The following is a 14,520-nucleotide window of genomic DNA, read 5'->3' on the forward strand; positions in this document are numbered from 1 at the left end:
ACTTGGGATAAAATCTTGTTGAAGAAATACTTAACTTTTCATGTACGTATACTACTGCCAACTAGTTCCTAAATTAACATTCTGAAAAACCAATTAGCCAAATAACTTCAAGCGGTGTGCCGCATGATGTGTGACCAAAACATCGAATGATTGTGGCGGGAGAGGGACCGAAACCAAAAGGGCACTCGTCTTTCCCACCATCTATTTGAACTCCAAACGTACCCACCTCCCATTTATATACCGAGCATGTATTGTACACCCACACACATCACGCACTCCTAGTTTGTACCAAAAGCTTCCCTTCACACAGAACCATCCTTCTTAATCTCTTTCATTGGATGCCAAACCCATTTCTTTCTTCCCCAAAAGCTTGCATGATGTCCTCTCCTCTCTAAATTCTCTGGGTCACCCTGAGAAAGGAAGAAGAGAGAGCACACCTTTTTTTTTTTCTTGACCTCTTGGTATTGGACAACCTTAAATTTATCTTGTTTGATGCATTATTCTTCTTCTCCCTCTTCATTTGCATGCTTTTGAACCATTCCCATCTCTCTCTCTCTCTCTAGTTTTTTACAAAACTTTCTTTTCTTACGAAGTGGGTATCGTTTGTTGTTGTTTGTTGGTGATTGATCGTCTAGAATCCACTTTGAGAAACACCAATTTGGAATTGATCATCATTTTCTCTTTCTCCTGACTCTTGGATTAGGGATTGGAGTCCCTCCGTCATTCCTCTTCTTTCTATCACGGAGTTTCTGAAGCGGTTTTAAGAAGATGGCTGATGTGTTTGAAGACGAGGTCGAGCCGACCGTGACGATTGATGAATATATACAGGGAATGGAGGATCAAGAATTGGTATTTTTTTTCTGACTGGCGTTTCTTTCATTTGGGGTATTTAGGGTTTTACGTCGTCGTCGTCTTTTCATGTCATTCCCTTGTTTAGTTTTTCAATTTGATTAGGGTTTTTGGGATTCTACGGCCAAATGGTATTAGAAACATCCCTTTTTATCTCAGGAAGACAAAGCCAAGAACCATCGATTTTATGTCCTTTACTTTGTTTTAACATTTGATGCCTTTTCTTTTAGCAAGTTGTTAGATTTCTTAGCTTTATGGTTATTGTTTATGATGCTGCCAATGTTGTTATTATTGATTTGCTTTGTTGTTTCTGAAGGAGGCTGATTTGGTATTGGGGGGCGATGAGGGTAACGAGTGCACTTACTCAAAAGGGTACATGAAGCGGCAGGCTGTTTTTTCGTGCCTTACTTGCACCACTGAGGGAAATGCTGGAGTGTGCACAGCTTGTTGTTTGGCTTGTCATGATGGACATGAGGTATTAAATTTCAAATATTGTTGTTCTTGTCTCCTTCAGCTTATTTGTTTGGTCGATAGAAATACTGATCATTTCATTATACAGGTAATATGTTATGAACTTACTTGAACATGGTTTTCCGTCTTTCTTCATTTTATATCCGGTAATCTAATGTTTGAACGTGATGTGGAACTGACATCAACCACAAAATTTGGAGCTTTTTTTGGCATGTATCTTGTGTCAGCCATGAATATTTAAGGCCTAGAAGTAGTTACTTTTAACTGGTGTTGGCATTCTTTGCTATTCTTTATCTAGCATAAGTTTCATATGATATTTTTCATCGTTTGATTGTTGAGCTGACGTAGAGAGCACATTTATATGTTCATACCTATTCATTTTCCTTCACTGAAGAGATCATTGGTTTTGAATTCCGTCATGCATCAGAATGTGATTCTTTTTTTTTTTTGAATATTTAGACCAAATTATCTTGACAAATTAATCTAACATGTGGAAAATCTGGTTCAAGAACTAAATATTGTTAGTGTTCATCACAAGAGCCGCACTTGATTGATGAAGAGCTAAAGACTCATTTTGTTTACCTTCAGATGCTCATAATGCATATTCTGTCAAATAACTTGAGAGGTAAAACATTTACAGACCTTGTTTCAAACCTATTTCCCAAAATTTCAGGACATGAAGAGAGATACTCTAGTATCTCTTCATAATCTGTTCCTTATCCATTTCCCAATTAATAAAGACTCACTTTTGTTTAAAGAAAAGGATGTGGTATATTTTTAGCAAAATAAATTTTGATAAGGATATTATGTTCATTTCATTTCATTTCAATGAAGTGAATGATTAACAAACTTGAGTCTTGAGGTGATTTAGATTGACTTATGAACTGACTTTTGCCGTATAAAATGTGAAGTGAATAGTTGAAGGATTCTATCTCACAATTCCTCAACAGAACGTTTTTCTAAACTGAACAATAAATTGGATGATCTTTTTGAGCTCAATATAGAATGGGGGTCAAATGGGGGGATTGGCAACCATTTTATGAACCATGCCTGGTCAAACCTGGCCTGCCAAAAGGGTTGGGCTTGGCCTAAGCTTGGTCTGGGTCTGCATTGGGCTTAAATCCTAGTCCATGGCCTGCTCATGGGGCTGTTGGGATGGTCAGGCTTGGGCCCTGTCATTTTTAATTAGTTAAAATAATGGGGATCGACCTGCCTCAGCTTGTCTAACCCAGTTTGTAAACTGGACAGGCTGGCAGTGGCCGGTTGTTTGATGTGCTGTGATCTGATCAAACACAGATCACCAAAGGGCTGGTTGCTCTGGGCTTATGCCTGCTCCTATTTTGATTTGGGTACAAAAAATTAGGCCATAAGCTGACTCAGTTTGGCTCAAGTTGTGGACTGCCAGACTTGTTGCCCATAACTGGCTTCATGTCGGACAAAGTCCATCTTTGATATCCAAATGTTTGCATAGATTTATGAAAACCATGACATTAGAATATGACGATGACAATCTAGTCAATAGTTGCATGAATCATTGCATATATCCAATGTAAATTATCCTCTCTCACCCTGTAAATGAATAGTTTGTAACTTTCCTTTTTTTAACCTTCTAACTACTACTGCTACCATATTATAAAAATAAAGCTCCTACTATTTCCACTGGAATTCCAATCAAGGTGGGTGTTTGTTATGTCTTCAAAAATGGTAGTTAGATGGCCCCAATTCTGACAAGGTGGAACATTGCTCATTTTAAAGCTCTCACATGAATTTGTTGAGAACATTTTTGTGCTCAAAAACAACTTTTTGAACATTTATCCATATAAAAAAATATTATGGAGTTTGACTCTTACTCGGCTCTAATTCTAATTGATACTCAATAGTGTTTGCAGCATGGTTGCCAATCGAGGAAGCAGGAGTGGGAAGCGGGAGCAGGAAGCGAGACACTTTCAAAAATTTAGGAAGTGGGAAGCGTGGGACTATTTAGAAGCAAGTCACGAACCGTCTCGGAAGCGACATAGGAAGCAAACCGAAAGCGACCTAGGAAGCGAACCAGAAGCGACCTAGGAAGCGAGGGGAAGTGAAAAAAGAAGAAAAAATAAAAAATAAAAAATAAAAATAAAAAAATAAAAATAAAAAATAAAAAATAAAAAATAAAAAATAAAAAATAAAAAATAAAAAATAAAAAATAAAAAATAAAATGGAAAAAAGAGGGAAGCACGCTTCCTAAAAAAAGGGGACGCTTCCCTACGCATTTCGGAAGCGCGATGTTTCGTGTTTCTGAAGCGCGTATCGGGGAAGCGCGCTTCCCCTACTATAGGGGCGCTTCTGGTAACTCTGGTTTGCAGTATAACTTTCATTGAGTAGAATCTACTAAGAACATTTTGGGGACCAAAAGACAACATTAGGTGTTAGTTTTCTCCCAAATCAATGATCACAAAACTGCATAGAGGAAAGAGGATGAGGCTGCAACTAATCACATTTTTCTATAATGGAAAAATCGTGATCTCTTCCTTTTAATATATGAAACAAAACCTAATACATGGTCTTTTACAAGTAATCCTAATAAGTTACAAGTATGTCCAATATAAGCTGGACATGTTACACAAAAGTAGTTTGGATCCCGATCTGGATCCAAACTTAAATACAAATACAAATGCACCATATCTGCCCTATCTAACAGTCCCCCTCAAGTTGTGCATAATTTTGAATCATGGACAACTTGTTCTTTAGGAACCAAAAATGACACTTTGTGAGTCTCTTAGTGAACAAAACAACTACTTGGTCTTCTGTTCTAACATAATGAGGCTCAATCTCTTTTTCCTCAATCTTTTGCCTGATAAAATGCTGATCAATCTCAATGTGTTTGGTCTTGTTGTGATGAATAGGATTAAGAGATATTTGAATGGCACTTTGGTTGTTACAAAAGAGAAAGTAACTAGCAATCGACTCCTTTAAATCTGTTAACAAATGTCTAGTCCATGTTACTTCTGCCGTAGCAACAATCATCACCCTGTATTCGGCTTCCGTGCTAGATCTAGCCACTGCCTTCTGTTTTCTACTACTTCAGGAAACAAGATTGGCACCAATGAAAACCCCGTATCTTGAAACTGATTTTCGATCATCAAGATCTTCGGCCCAGTCTGCATCTGAATAAGCATTGATGCCATGAGCATTATTTATGGATTTGCTTTTAGTGTATAAAAGTCCATCTCTAACAATACTCTTCAAGTATCTTAGTATCTTTTTTACTGCATCCATGTGTCTCGTTTTTGGCTTATGCATGAATTGTGAAACTTGATTGATTGAATATGTGATATTAGACCTGGTAAATGTGAGATATTGAAGCATCCCCACTAAACTTTGATATTTGGTGGGATCATGATACAAGTCTCCGCCTTGCGTACTTAATTTCTGGTTAAGCACACTAGGAGTAGAAAAAGGTTTGCAGTCCTTCATTCCAGCCTTTTCTAACAGATCCAGGGTGTATTTATGTTGTGTCAAAGTAAACTTATTTTCTTGATTATCCACCTCTACTTCAAGAAAATATCAAAGATTTTCAAGGTCCTTCATTTTGAATCTTTGGCTCAGAAGATCTTTAGTCTCTTGAACATGGTTCTTACTACTTCCTGTAATAATTATATCATCGACATATATTAATAAGAAGGTCGATATCATCTTTAGCTTTGATACCATTTTAGTTTTCTCCAAAATCAATGATTAGGAATCTGCAGAGAGGAAAGAGAATGAGGCTGCAACTAATCACGTTTTTCCATAATGGAAAAATCGTGATCTCTTCCTTTTAATATATGAAACAAAACCTAATACATGGTCTTTTACAAGTAACCCTAATAAGTTACAAGTATTTACAAGTATGTCCAATATATGCTCGACATGCTACATAAAAGTAGTTTGAATTTGGATCTGGATCCAAACTTAAATATAAATACAAATGCACGATATCTGCCCTGTCTAACATTAGGGACCTATGTAGTCAAAGGTGTTAGGCGGCGCCTAGTCTGTGGACCCCTAAAAAGACTAGTTGGAGACTAGGCGGGACTAGTTGGTACCTTAATTAAAAATAAAAAAAATATGCAAATGAATTGCTAAAATTAGTAACAAACATGTATGCAACATGAAATCAATCACCAATAAGAAAAAGATAAAAAAAACATGTTGAACATTACAAAGCCTACCCAAATATTAAAAACAATTAAATAAGCAAAATAAGCAACTATAAACAAATACCAAATAATTTAAAATAAAGTGCTAAAACTAACAATGGAAATGTATTCAACATAAAATTAATCAACAAGACAACAACAAATTCACGGAGCCTAAGATATTGCTATGGTCAAGCATAATAATCATGTTAATGATGTTATTATTACAAAACCTGCCCAAATATTATTAAGACCAACAACAAAGATGTATCAAACATAAAATGAATCAACAAATGCACAAAGTACTAAATACCTCTATCGTGAAACATAGCTGCATAGTAAACTTGTTATACTACAAAACGTGCCCAAAAATTAAGAAGAATTGAATAAGCAAGCAAATAATTGTCAAAATCAACAAAAGTTATGCAATTTAAATATAATCTAACTTCTTAAAATAAAATTAATCAACAAATGCACAAATCACTAAATACGTCTACCGTGGTTTGTGAAGCATAGCTGCATAGTAAACCTGTTATACTACAAAACCTGCCCAAAAATTAAGAAGAATTGGATAAGCACGCAAATAATTGTCAATACCAACAAAAGCTATACAATTTAAACATAATTTGAATTCTTAAAGTAAAGTTATTCAACAAATGCTAAGTATAAGATATCACTATCATCAAACATAGTAAACCTGTTATATTACAAAATCAGCCCAAATAATAAGAACAAAATAGTTAAGCCCACCAAAATAGTCAATACAAGTTTAAGGAGTCAAAGACTCCAATATGTATGTAGTCAATACATATCCCAAATAATGATAAGGAAGAGAAGAAAGCTATTCATGAGAATGAGAAGATGAAGATGCAAGTCCATCATCATCAGAATCATCTTTGTCTTCAACGTATTCTTCTTCTTCTTCTTCAGTTTCTCCAGAAGAACCAGGGCTAGCTTCTTCTTCTTCTTTTTCTTTAACTCTCATAACTTTCTTCCCTTTTTCCTTTCTAGAATACCCGCTCTTCTTCCTCTTTCCCTTCATAGAATGAGTAATTGGACCCTCTTGATCATTTGATGCCCCATTTTTGATGAACAATCCCATATAGGCCAAGGTAATTTTCAAATTCTTTTAACACAAACTCTCTTTCGAAATCAGTTCTAAAAATTTGAATATGGGTTTTAAATTGAGTCTTTGTATAGTGATGGAATTTTTAAAACAATTAAATATTTTCGATTTTTGTTTAAGATAAAATATCCAAGAGTGTCTACTATAGTCATCCACAAATACAACATAATAAGATACACCCTCTTTGGATACAACCCGAGTCGGTCCCCATATGTTTGAATGTACCAACTCAAATGAATTTTTAGATATAAAATGTCTTTGTCCAAATGGTAAGGATTTTATTTTTCCAAGAATGCAATCTTCACGTACAAAATCTTTTCCTTTATAACTTGTAAGAAATGAAAACAATTGTAATTTGAACACACTAGGATGTCTTAGTCTTTTGTGCCAATTTTCTATTTCCTGTTTCCCCATAAAATTACAAAAACTATGTGTTAATAGCTCAAGGTTGTCCATTACATAGAGATCTTCTCTTTTATGGCCTCGCCCAATTGGCTTTTCGGACTTAAGATTCTGTATTAAACAATCATTAGATGAAAACAAGACTTTGCATCCATGATCCATAATTTGAGATACAGATAAAAGATTTAAATTTAATTTTGGTACTATTCGAATATTTGATATGTGAAAAGTTGGTTGTTTTTTAAATACTTTAAGACTTGATTTTCAAAGATGTTTCATCAACGGTTGAAATATAAGAATCTTTTGAGTTAGTATAACATTAAGATAGTATGAACTCATTTGAAGTCATGTGAAAAGAGGCACCAGAGTCAAGTATCCAAGAAGTCTTACCAGGGTCCCCGTTTGTAGATACAACCGCTCTTAAGAAAGAAGAAGTTTGACCTTTGAGCATCGGTTGTAGTGCTAGAAATGCTTCACCTTGATTTGATTTTTGTGGAGTTCTACATCTTGTGGGCAATACCATTTTAGCTCAAGAAGAGTCAATTCATCTCAAAGAAAAGAGAGTGCATTGTAGTATTCCTTAATGCTCATCTCTCCTTGAGTCATGGTTCTTACCTTATTTTGCACGTTATATATGTGAGCAATATCTTTAAAACTATACATGTCTTTAAAATATTTCCATGCATTACTAGCGAAATCAAATTTTGCCAAACTAGAGCATTTGTGGATGTTCACACTATTGATGAGCCATCCAATTATCTTGGAATGACCCATCCTCCATTCTTTTCATTTCTTTTCATAGTCACAAATGACTAGACATTTCAATTTGGAGAGCAACTTCTTTTCCATTTTCAATCTTGGTGAGAATGAGTTTAGGATCCTTTTTGGAACCGTCCATCAAACCCCATATGCCTTTTTCTTATATTTTGTGCTTCAATATGAATGCCTACATCACATAGTTTGTATCATTTAGGCGTACCGGAATTGAAACTATTACTTCCCTTTCACTTTCCATTTCTTTACAATGAGAAGAAAAAAAGGAGAATGATAGGAAAGCAAGAGAGAGAGAGCAAGAAGGATAATACACAATTGAAGAGGTAGCATGCTTCCCAATGCAACAATCCACAATCCTCTTCGTGGTGTTATCACGATCCTCCCTTTGAAGTTATGAAAGTATGCCTCAAGAGTACCAAAGCTTTGATACCATGTAATTAAATGGATCAACACCAAAACAAGTCACTTATGGACTTGCAAGCCAAAACACCCACACAAGGGTCAAATATATATGTTATTGAATAGAAAAACTCTCTTGAGAGAGATGCATTAATACAAAGCCTTGAGGCTTATTTATAACAAATGGAGCCACTAGGGAGCAACTCCAATCTACCCGTTGGGAGCAGCTCCAACCGCTATATTGGAGCTGCCCCCAAAACACAAAAAACTGAAAAAGGTAAAACAAATAAAAAGAATAAAAAGTAAAATTAATAAAAGATTGTCAGCCCCTAATGGGCTGACGCCTATTACAGTGGAAAGATCGAAATACCCTTCCTGGGTATTTCGGTTTACAATATAAGATATATACTTATATATATATATATATATGAGTATATATTTTAACAATTACAAGATAGTAAAAGACCAAAATGCCTTGGATATACATATATTGTATAAATATATGTATGTTCTATGTATACAATGTATTTTAACAATAAACTTCTTCTTTTAGATCCTTATTAAAAATTCATTTTTTATATCCATTTTGGTAGATCACTCAACCTTTAAGAACAACAACTATGAGGGTCCTAACTAAAGTCATTATAGTTACATGTGCAAATGTTTCATCATAGTCTATCTCGTATTCTTGTGTGTAACCCTTGGCAACTAACTTACCCTTGTTCATTTCTAGGGTCCCATCATTCTTAGTTTTAACTTTATATACTCATTTGCAGCCTATGTTTTTTTATCTTTAGGCAAATGATTGGAGGAAAAGGATTCATGTGGAAGACCCAAAATGAATTTCTTTTTTGGTTCATATCGCTGACCCCAATTGTTTTGGGATGAAGGCGTAGTTGTTGTTGTTGTTGTTGTAGGCAAATTCGATATTCCCTAGTCTTAGATTTTTCAAGTGCTCCTAGTTTTTCATTCATAATTTTTATCCATTTGAGATATTTTTTTGCTTGATTTTATGTGGCAGGTTAAAAGTAGGACAAAATTTTAGCTAGACAAGTTCTATATTATGGAGAAAAAATTTATATGAAACAAATCTACCAAGGGGTTTAGAGGTTCGATTTGATCTTCTAACTCTTTCTAGTTGGGTTTCTAAGGTGAAATAATTTTCTGGAGCAGTTGGTTGTGTATCATTTGCACGTCTTCTATATTGAATTGCATTAGGTTCTTCTGATTCAATATTCTCACCATCCTGAAGATTGAGTTGAGATTCTTCATTACTAACATTCTTAAATAAAATCTCATTACTGTTTTGAGGTAATATCTCAAATAAAAAAGAATACTCAGAGAAACTTTTATTCTCCAAAAAATAAATACTCCTTAAGATATAAGGTTTGCCTTTTTTTGAATCAAAACATTTAAATCCTTTTTGAGTTTTCCCTTATCCAAAGAATGCACTTCGTATAACTTTAGGAGATAGTTTATCATTTTTGTTAGTGAGAAGAAAGCACTTGCATCCAGTAGGTCTTAATCTAAGATAATCAGGAGAGATTTTTAAGAGTTTTTCATAACAAGAAATATTTTGAAGCTTAGATGATGGAAGTTTGTTAATAAGATACATAACAGTCAACAAACTTCAACCCAAAAATGTTTTATAACATTTTTTGAAATTAAAAGGGTTCTAGTGGTCTCAATTATGTGCCTATGTTTTTTTTAGTTAATTCATTTTGTTGAGGTGTATAAACACATGATCTTTGGTGTAAAATCCCATTATTTTCAAAATAAGTTTTGAAGTCACTCAACATAAACTATTCCTTAAAGTTGGAGTGGAAGATAAAAATTTCACTTTTAAATTGATTTTTGACAAGACTATGATATTTATTTTTTAAATTTTCAAAAACTGCATTCTTGTGCCTGAGAAAGTATATCCATGAAAATCTATAAGCCAAAAAACTTTGCTGGGATGTGAAAATGTAGAGACCGCGACTCTCGAAAGAGAGCAAGGAGTTCTTGATTAGTAGATGAAGGGCCTCTATGATTTGAGAGAACATGGTTTCAATGGATTTTGAATTTTTATTGGTTCTATTTCTTTCTTTGTGAGACGTTCCTACAGATGACACTTTTTTGTCTTCTCTTTCTTTGAACTTGGGACAATAGGGCTTGATATACCTCGACTCTCCACAATTATTATTATTTTTTCTCTTGTCATTATATCTAGGTCTCTCGTAATAAGGTTTTAAAAAATGTAGTGGTTTGTAGACATTTGTATTGGTAACCAGTTTTTACATGACGAAAACATTATCCTTGATTTTCTTAAAATCGGACATGGATTTCAACCTTGTCTCCTCCATACACACTTGAGCCAAGACCTCATGCAAGGGAGCATGTTTTTCCATATTAACCTGAACTTATTCAAATTTGGGTCTAAGACCTCTAAAAAATTGGAACAATTGTTCCTCATGCTTGTATTTCTTTCATTCTTGAGCATCATTAGGTTTCTCCCATATAGGCTCAAACTTAACTAATTGATCCCAAAGTCTTTTGAGGGTCTTATAGTATTTCTTCACCGTTTTATCACCTTGTTCGCAACTATGTATTTCGTCTTTAAGATCCCACTTGTGTGCAACATCTTTTTGGGTATGCGTTTGTCTAACATATTCTCAAGCTTCATCCACTCTTTCAAATTCAACAGTATCGAAGTATGGCTCCTCATGTATATTACCCATAAAGAGAAAAAACTTTGACATAGCCCATTTCCCACTCTTTATAGGTTTCTTATAATCAAACATAGCTTTTTCTTTTTCAACTCTCTTAAGGCTCTCTTTCTTAGATATTTTATCGACTTTGACAACCATTGTTTCAGAATTGGTTGTGGTTCCAATGCAGAACCATCAACAAATTGCCACATATTTTTACCATGATGATTTTTTTCATTGTTGTGGCCTACATATTGTAGTTTTTTCATCAAATTTCATGGGAACAGCTGTTATAATTTCTTTATCAGCCATAGCAAAGAAAAAAAAGAGATAGAGAGACAGGAAGGAGAGGAAAGAAAAGAAGATCGTAAGAAGAAAGGTGTTGAAGAAGTTTGATGACACGTTTCTCGAGGCAACGAACCAACACTGAGCAATAGAGCTTTTATACCATTTTATGAAATATGGCAAATACAAACAAATGCCCCTTATGGGCAAGTACAACATACACAAATGGATACCACTTATAGGTCAAGATACAATTACATACACAATGCCTCTTATGGGCAAGAGAAAACCTAAAAAATATAATATAAAGAATCTATGGAGAGAGTGCTTGAGAACAAGCATAAAAGAACATGAGGGGTTCAACCCTATTTATACACAAGAGGCAATTTCAATAGAGTTGTTGGACTGTTTCAAGTCAACAACTATAATAGTAAAAAAAGAACCCAACAACTCTATTTGGTATTTGACCAAACAGTCCCCTATAAAAACAGAAAAGGACAAAAAGAAAAGAATAAATTAAAAGTATTAATGTGCCCCTAATGAGCACAACCTATTACAAGGTCTGAAATGACCAAAATACCTTGAATGAGTATTTACCTATTACCCTATTACATCATTATGAATACACACACACACATACATACACATACAACTTAACAGTGAAGTTTGCAATCTTGTGACTAGGCCAGGCTCTTAAGTATTGTTTTGTTGGAATTTAATTTTTGCTGTTGTATCTTTTATTGATGAACTCTTTGAGCACATGGAAAATGTGTGTTATTTCCTTATCACTTTTTATGACTTTATCCTGCTCTGTGATTATTGAGGTAAAGGGTTGTATGTAACTGAAGCGAATTGCAGTTCTGTCGTGTCTGCCTCTTTGAATTCTTTGTATTCTCTTTATTTTCCTTCTCTTATTAAATATTATTTCCCTCTGCATTCCATTTTAGGGAATTATTTCTTTTTGATAAAATAAAGAAAGAAAATGAAATGCTTCCATTTTAGATACTAAGGGCATGTTTGTTTTGATCACAGGTTATTCAGCTGTGAAAGTTTTGTCCCTGAGAAAGTGATTTATGTGATTCGCTTCTCAGGCATTAACTTTCTCATGTTTGCTTTTAGGTTGTGAATTTGACTTGTGTGAAAATCAATCATGTGAGAATGTGTCATGTCATGTTACTGCTTTATCACATTCATAGCTAAGCATATAGTGCTTGTGAAAGTTATTTACAGGGTTAGACTTGTGTAAAACTTTCACAAATTTTGAGTCTTCAGCATTCACAGATGGAATCACATTCATGGGTTGCATTTTTGCAATGCCCCTGTGAAAGTTCTAAAATGTGATTCAGAATCATAAGAAGCCTGTGAAAGTTACTAAATCATGGGCGTTGTAAGCATGCCCCAAGTTGCAGTTCCTGTGTAAATGATGTATTAAGTCCGATCTTAATTGAGGATTTGTTTTTCTATTGAATAGCAGCATTCTTATTACTAATTCTATGTTTACTTGTTCTTTTATAAAAATGATGATGGTAATCAATTTCCTTTCTTGGCCAAGGTTGTGGAGTTGTGGACCAAGAGAAAATTCAGGTGCGATTGTGGAAACTCAAAGTTCGGTGGGTTCTGCTGCAAACTTCTTGCAGACAAAGAGCCAGAAAATGGGGAGAACTCATACAATCATAATTTTAAGGGCTCCTATTGCACATGTGGCTGCCCGTATCCTGATCCAGATGCTAAAGAGCAGGTGGAGATGATCCAGTGCTGCATCTGTGAGGATTGGTTCCATGAGAATCATCTTGGTCTTGGGTCAGCTGAAGTGGTTAGCTTCCTTTACTAAGGCTTAATATTATATCCACCCATTAAATTGCCTTTTCTTCCTTTTCAAAAGTTATTATTAATTTTCTTTGCTGAGAAATCTGTTTTTAGTCAGAATGACACTAGATTCACCAAATAGAATGAAAAATAAAAGATGAAGGTGGTAGCTCCAATTCTGGGCTTTGTCCTTCTAAATTAATCTGATTAAAGATGGCACTATGCTGATGTTTGTGCAAGTGTAATCACATGGAATTTGTAGGTAAGATGGGCTTCATAGAGTTTTGCTCTGCTGAAATTCTTGGTTTTTTAAGGAAGATTTTAATTTTTAGCGATCTTGAGTGGGTCTGCAATTGTCAGTCTTGTCTGGAACTTTAGTAATTTTGATAGCGCTTAATAAGTCTGTCAATTGAGTCTCTGATAACCTCTTTCCAATGTTGTCAAAAGCGTTGAGGCATAGCCAAGCGTTACACCAAAAATGAAGCGAGACATAAAGTGTAAGCCTCAAAAATTTATTTTTAAAACTTTTTTAAAATTTAAAAATATCTAAAATAGAAATAAATAAAAATGCTTTATTCTTGAAACAACAACCAAAATAAAAATATCAAATAAATACCAAAAAGTATGAGAATAACATGTAAAACAGTAAAAGTAACATTAACACAACTTGATCTAAGTATCTAACAAATAAAATATGAGCATTCAATGAAAATTTAACAAAATTGCTAACAATCATATTCCTCAACATCATCATGTAATGCACACAAATTCATCTAAAGTTCTAAACAAGCATTAAGCTAATTTTTCATGCATGCTTGTTTGAAAAATTAGCTCTATCAAACTACTAAAATCACACATAATAATCAATATTTACATTTAGTCTCACAAACAAAAAAATACAAACAATTTCATTTAACATTTTTTTTTATAAATTTTCATGATCTAACTGTCAATTACACACACAGTCACATGCATATTTGCAAATAATTATACAAACTGAAAGTAACAACTTCACATGTACGATTTTTATATAAACAAACTAACAAAATTGACATATGCAATTTTTATATACAATCAACTATGTCACATGGCTACCAACAAGGGGCTCCACTTGTCTAGTGGGAGCAGCTAGTGCACGTCACCTTGTGTCGGGACGTTGCAAGTTCAAATCCCAAATTTATCGTTGTATAACTGGTAGGGGTCTGCCAAATCTCAGGTTGCCTTTCAAAAAAAAACTGTCACATTGGTGTGGGTATATGTACGGGTACAAAAGGTATGACACACCAATTTAAAAAATTGCGGGTATGGGGACACACCTATATATATTAAATATCACATAAATACAAAATAAACTGAATATAATCTAAATATATATGCTATATCTAAAATATATATTATATACTGAAAATATAATTATAAATTATAAATTGACTACAAACTTGTATGTACAGAGGAAATAATTGTGTCTAGGTTGAAAAATGAGAAAAAGGATCCGACCCGATCCACGTCGATCCATGGATTGTGTACAGTCATGTAACACATCCATACTTATGTATTG

General features: G+C 34.1%; 1 protein-coding gene across 1 annotated transcript in view; it reads left to right on the forward strand.

Annotated features, from left to right (window-relative positions):
- The first annotated feature begins 269 nt into the window (after positions 1-269).
- Positions 270-14,520, forward strand: part of LOC149836941 (uncharacterized) — a 34,453-nt gene continuing 20,202 nt past the window's right edge. Inside the window, exons 1-4 of the mRNA XM_090007185.1 lie at positions 270-461; positions 704-849; positions 1,166-1,324; positions 12,709-12,969. Coding sequence (XP_089863311.1) covers positions 769-849; positions 1,166-1,324; positions 12,709-12,969 — 501 coding nt within the window. The 5' untranslated portion in view covers positions 270-461; positions 704-768. The remainder of the gene's footprint in view (positions 462-703; positions 850-1,165; positions 1,325-12,708; positions 12,970-14,520) is intronic.

Source organism: Nuphar pumila, chromosome 5 (genome assembly GCF_984573655.1).
Source record: "Nuphar pumila chromosome 5, dmNupPumi1.hap1.1, whole genome shotgun sequence".
Classification (NCBI taxonomy): Eukaryota; Viridiplantae; Streptophyta; class Magnoliopsida; order Nymphaeales; family Nymphaeaceae; genus Nuphar; species Nuphar pumila.